Source organism: Diabrotica undecimpunctata, chromosome 6, assembly GCF_040954645.1.
Source record: "Diabrotica undecimpunctata isolate CICGRU chromosome 6, icDiaUnde3, whole genome shotgun sequence".
NCBI classification, from domain to species: domain Eukaryota; kingdom Metazoa; phylum Arthropoda; class Insecta; order Coleoptera; family Chrysomelidae; genus Diabrotica; species Diabrotica undecimpunctata.
Window position 1 is genome coordinate 64,381,075 of NC_092808.1, and position 6,756 is coordinate 64,387,830.

The 6,756-nt window shown below is 34.0% G+C and overlaps 1 protein-coding gene across 1 annotated transcript; it reads right to left on the reverse strand.

Moving 5' to 3' along the window:
* Positions 1-4,610: 4,610 nt before the first annotated feature.
* Positions 4,611-5,075, reverse strand: LOC140444369 (uncharacterized). Its single transcript, XM_072536121.1, has one exon. The coding sequence runs from the start codon at positions 5,073-5,075 to the stop codon at positions 4,611-4,613; it is 465 nt and encodes a 154-aa protein (XP_072392222.1).
* Between the last annotated feature and the right edge of the window lie 1,681 nt (positions 5,076-6,756).

The window sequence follows — 6,756 nt, forward strand, 5'->3', positions numbered from 1 at the left end:
ATTAGCAATGAATCACATGTGCATAACTATTTTCTTTGATCCAAAGAGAGCCTTTAATAGGTGTTGGAGATACAACATTATTAAAAAATTGCACGCATCCAATATTCGAGGACACTGTCTATACCAAACATTTCTGAAAAGACTTTTTACAAGTACAAGTAATTTTTTTACAATTAAGAGTTAACAACATTTATTTAGGTTTTTATACTGCAGAAAACGATACCCCAGAATGCTCAATACTCAGTCCTACCCTATTTCTAGTTGCCATAAACAAAACATTAAATAAGTTACCTAAACTTATCGACTTCAGGGACTTTTTAACTGTCAGGTTTTGCCAGGTTTGGGTATATGTTTTTGTGTATATCGTAGTCCTAAGCTAGCCTATAATATTATTTATAATCTTTTGTACAGAAGATTATTTTTTTATTCTAGTATCTCTTTAACCTTTCTTCAGCAATATTTCAAGCCTGCTTGATACGCTTTCCAGTCTGTGTTACGATTTACGATCAAGTTTCCTTGATCAGCTTATTATCGCTTATTTCAAAACATATATGTCGATGGTCTGAATAAGATACCAGATCTATTACATCTCATTTTTAACAGATACGTGAGTCTTGACAACAGTTAAATTAATATCCTCATTTCGTTGTGAAGTTACAGAAGTTGGTTTATTTCCTATGTATGTCTTAATCCCGTTTCATAACAAACTGTACTAATAACTCCCTCTTTTATTGGTGTTTGCACTGCCCTAGGTTTCATGATGCGCATTCGAATCACAGTCAATGATCAATTTGAGTTTATTTTTCCAGAAATTTCCTACTAACGGTTCAAACTTAGTGATAGTTGTGGGATCATCATTTGGAAGATTACTTTCTACCTCTATGATCTCTATATTAGCCGTTGTTAAATATTTGGAACGGAAATTCATTAACGGTAGTATTTGAATATATGTCGTTTGACTCTTATACAGGTCGTCGAGATTTCAGCAGATCGCTTATATAAGCTTTGCAACAATGCTTAATAGACCTCTTATCTGGCCTTCGTAAACTGAGGTCTTTTAAATCAAACCTACATCTAACTTTCTCTTAAAAACAATAACTTCTGCCGAAGATACCTTACTATGCTGGAGGTTCACCTACAGAACTTTGATTTGAGCCATCGTTGCCTCGGTTGATTTTGAAAAATACCTTTTGACGTTTGTATGCACCTTGAAATGAGCAGCCCTTAATGCTTTGTAAGAGACCTTGTAAGAGGCCGAAACTAGGAATTGTACTGAAACTAGGAATTGAAACTAGATCTTTCGATTTTTTAATAACGAGTCTTCCATCTTGAGTTTTCTTCGTTAGACGGGTTCTGATAATTGTTTTATCAGCTTCTTTCTCGAGAACTTAAGGAACACAGTGTGCTTATTCAGGTCATTGGAATCGACTACATTTATCTCTCGTCGCATCAGTAGTTTATTGTTTTGTTTAATCGTTAGCATAGTATACCTATAGGCTCCCAGCACTATACGTTGTTTTATGCAACTGCAGAAGTTGATTTCGATTTTCAATGTGAACTTTATCCAATGCTTGTTAATAATCACTGTTCTATTCTGCTTGTTAAAGTTTCCTGGTTTTTAGCGACTCTTTATTCTTTAGAGCTTATAGTAATTTCGAGGTCTTCTTTTACTCTCGGGTTTGGCACGTATTTTTCAGCAGCCATTTTTTTCCTTACGGAACACTTTTTTGCTTAGTATTAGGGGCAGAGGTAGAATGCGCGGCTGAAATCGTCTCCCTGGTCGTTCCCTTTGTGTTTATATTTAAAGGCTTAGAAGAGCTACTCATAGACCATCACTTAAGGCAACACTTTTTCCCTCTACCATGCATCCACTGGGTACGATATTGTTACATCTCGATATTCGGGATTAAAGTAGTCGTAGAACAAATCTGACTGTATAATGAATTAGTTGCAATGCAACCATGGTCAGTTGACAAATCATCTGTAATTTTGCACTGATCGTGGTGTAAACAAGTGTTTACACCACTTTGTGCAAGTCTACCATGCATCCACTAAGTACGATATTGTTACACCTCGATATTAGGGATTGGAGTAGTGTTAGAACAAATCTGACTATATAATGAATTAGTTGCAATGCAACTATGGTCAGTTGACAAATCATCTGTAATTTTGCACTGATCGTGGTGTAAACAAGTGTTATTATTAGTGTATAGGTGTGTATATGTATGTATGTACATATGTGTGTATCTGAGTATATGGGTCATCTTCAATTAACAAACATGCAGTAATGAGCTGCAATCCTATGTCATGTTCTCAGTGGATCCACGGGTGTTTATCTGGTTATATCTTATTCACACCTGATCTACTTATCTACAGGATGGTCCCTATACGCCATTCGGACGCGCTATGTCAAAGTTGAGAGCATGTTTATGTATCTACACATATATGCCTACATATGGCTATACACATATACATATATAGGTACACACATTTGCAATACACAGGCAATAAGAAATATACTCCATCAAGAGATATCTAAAAAACTGGAACTTCTCTAAACCATCTCCCTTATTAACAATATGTACCCAAGAGTATGCTTGATAATGACAACAAGCTATATTGGGATCAAATTGTGATCTCTAACACCAGAGGCACATAAGAGACAGGATCTCATCTTAGTTTATAGAGTAAGTAGACAAACAACGCTTATTAATTGTCAAAGCCTAACAACCATAAGTATTTTACCTCTACTGGTAAAATTCAAATAGAAAAGCTCCAAATGTAGATATCTTTAAATAAAAATAAGTAGACAATGGAGGATCGAAAGTGTTCAGATTATATCTTTAATTCTTCATACTACCAGTGTCATTTGAAGAACCTAGAAATCATAAAACAGCTTTGTCTCGGATATACAATATATACATATATACATATATATCGGATATACATCTACGTAAAATACTTTGGTAGACACTCCAGAATACCATGTCATATAGGGCCCAAAACCATGAAAAGAATTACTCCTGCGCTCAATATGGATACTCTAGGTATCCAGGGTGAAATAGTTTGTTGTTCAGAGGGAGTGAGAGCCGTGGATATTATTTATACACTTAATAAACTAAATTATTAATATTTGCGTTTACTGCTATATATTCTATTCTTTAGACGAATTTAACATTTAAATGTGCAATATTGAGTTGAATAACTTCTTCTCAAAATGTTCTACAAAATCCATATTCTTGATTCTTCGCCACCTTACGTTAACCACTTTTCCTTTGTTGCGTTTTTTACAACTGTTAAAATCAACTTGACAACCTCTGTTATTTTAAGCGATCTTTTGTTACTGTTTCCTTCTCTTTTTATTCGAGTTTATATCAACACTATTACTTTGAGTGTACAACAGAAATAAGATTAGTGGGAAAACGTTGAATGTAACAAACCTGTCCATATGATCTTTGTAGATCTTACTAAAGCCTTTGGCTGCGTTGTATTAAAAGATGTGTTACATTTAATAAAAAAAACTACCTTAACAGAATGGTAAAGATAATTAAAGATTCTGAAACTACTTGTTTGTGGCATGTCTAATTTAAATATTATGTTTATATGGAATTAAGCCAGAATTATTCGTTGTAATGAAAATCACATTGTAACTAACATATTATTATATTTGACGTTTCGATTTCCACTTCGGAAATCGTTTTTAAAAGAGATTATTTATTATACAAATTGTGGGAAACATGTATAACCAAAGTTATTTGTTATTGGTTATGTCATATCAAAATTTACATGCTTGAACTCGATCTTGTAGGCAAACAGCATCTTAATGGCTAAAAAAAATCTGAGGTTGGTGTTTTTACTCTATAAATATCAAATTATGACTGTTGTCTGTATTTTGTGTTATATGCTTCTGTAAAAACTGTATCGTTATTGTGTTTGAGTAACGTAATTAAATAATTGAGCAATGATATATTTGTGTGTTGGGTATTATGTGTTGCATATATGTATTGTGTATAAATAAGATTGTAGATGACGTTTTTCGACCTCACATTAATCCGCTACTGTTGGTATATTCTTGTTGTTGACTTCTTCTTTTAGCATTAGCAACCAAAGCCTGATACGTTCTGTTGATTGGTTTGCTATACTTTTTTTTGTTGAGTAGGATGAGGGCTGTTTCTTTGATTTTTCTGTTTCTTTCATAATTATTGATGCATCTTTCCATTGTGGTCTGTGCTCATTGACCGAGGCATGTTTGCATATTTGGGATTTCTAGAAGTGTCTGTTCTTGATATATGTTTCTTCCACGTATAAATGGTTGGATTCACAGGGATTTTATAGATGCAGTTTTTTTATCTTTTTTGTGTGTTGTTGGGTTTGGTTTTGGACAGGATAGATCTCAGTGTGCTGATTGTTTTGAATGTTGTACTTGTATCCTATTCTCTTTAGTTTTTCTGATAAGCCATACACATATGGTATTGTTGTCATCTTTTAGTCCCTTCTTCTCCAGAGTGTTTCTGAATTGCTTGTGGTGTTATGTTGTGTTCTTTTTTCAATCTTGTAGAATTTCTTATTTATAAATGAGTATGGGTAGTCATTGTTAGTCAAAGCCTTTGTTAGCAGGTTTTTTTCTTTCCGCAATGCTTTTCATTAGAGCTTCGGGCTCTATCATAAAGGGATTTGATAATTCCTTTTTTGACGTTTATGTTGTGGTCGGAGTGGTAATTTAAATGTTTGTTGGTGTGAATTGGTTTTCTGTCCAGAAAAGGAAGTGAGTTATTGCTTTCTTGTTCCATGGTGAATTTATTGATTGATTCTTTTTTATTGTGGATGTTCATCAGAAATGTATTGAATACTTCTGGTCCGTGAGGCCAAATGGACAACACAACTCCTACATATCTCCACCATACTATGGGTTGTTTGTCTTGTTTGTGTACAATTTTCTGTTCGAAATCTTCAATGAATATATCTGCTAATAATGGAGATAAGGAGGAGCCCATGGCTAATCCGAAATTTTGCTTATAGAAATCATTATCTAGCTGAAAATAAGTGTTATCTGTGCAAAGTGTTAGTAGCTCCATTATAGCTGATACATTCACCTTGGTTTTTGTTGTCTAGGTTTCATCCCTCTCTATTTTGCCTTTTATTATTTTATTTAGTTTAAGTTTTCTCCAATGGTATATTGGTGAAAACACTCGTAATATCAAAATTAAGTAACATATTGTGAGAATTGTAATTTATTTCTGTTAGTTTTTGAAAGAATTGCTGTGAGTATATGATGAACGTTATTGTGTTGTGTGCTACAGTCTGTATTATGTCTAGGAGGAAGTTTGACAGTCTGCTGTAAGAAGAATACATGCTTCTGCAAATCGGTCTGAGGGATTTATTTTCTTTGTGAATTTTTGGAACTCCATATAAGTGTGGTATCTTGCTGTAGTGTGGTGTTAATGTTCTTCTTTGGTAGTCTGTCAGGTATTTCCTGAATTTGTGCAGTGTTTTATATTTTGTGTGTTTTCAATGATTTGATTGGGTCTTTTTTAGTTTAGTGTAGGGTCGACTTGTGACCAATTCTTAAATTTTCTTCTGGTATTGGCTTTTGTTCATAATTACAGTTACATTGCCCTGTATACTGATAATAATATTAGAAATAGAGTTCCTCTTTGTTAATGTTTGCTTTTGACTTTGTGTTTTTTTTCAGTAACCATGCAAAAAGGAACTTTGAAAAAGGAATAAAGAATCATTGTTACTTTTCCACCAATGTTTAGGTCCGCCTAGTTTATGTGTTATGTCTAATTAGCCTTCTTCGGTCCATCTTTGGACATAGGTCTCGCCAATCCTTTTCCATTCTTGTCTGTCTGTCGCTATAGTCATCCACCTAGAGCTCACGTGCTTCTTGATATCATCTGCCCATCCCATTGGAGGCCTTCCTCTGCTTCGTTTATATTCCCACGGTCTCCAACTTATAAGAATTTTGTTCCATCGGTCTTCTTTTTGTCTTATATTGTGTCCGGCAAATCTCCATTTCAATTTTGCATCTTTTTGTCCAACATCCCTTACTTTTGTTTTCTCTCTTATCCACTCGTTTCTCTTTTTATCCATTAGTCTTATGTGCAACATTTATCTTTCCATTGCTCTTTTAGGTTTTTATGATATTGTCCATGTTTGCTTTTGTAAATGTCCAAGTTTGGGAACCATAAGTGAGAACAGGGAGTACGCATTGATTGTATACTTTGGTCTTAAGATGCTGTAGATATTTTTGTTTTTAAGAATGTAACTTAGTTTGCCAAATGCCACCCATGCCAGTCTAACTCGTTTTTTTATCTCTGCTGTTTGGTTTTCTTTGTTAAGTTTTATAGTTTGTCCCAGATATATATAATCCTGAACTTGTTCTATTTCATCTGTAATTCATGTTAAGGCCTATCTTTCCAGCTTCTACGTCCAGTTCTTTCATCATTTCAAATAATTCTTCTTTTTATCGGTTATCAATGCGATGTCATCAGCGTTTCTTAGATGGTTCAAGCGTTGTCCACAAATTTTTATACCTTTTTCTTCCCATTCTAATCTTTTAAAAATATCTTCCAGAGCCTGACTGAAAAGTTTCGGTGATATTGTGTCACCCTGTCTCACGCCTCTATTTATTTGTATTGATTTTGTTCCTTCATATACTTTAATTGTTGTTTTGGCTCCCTTGTATATATTGGCTATTAGTTCCGTATATCTGTGGTCAATTCTTCTGTTAATCAAAGAACTTTTCACTGCTCT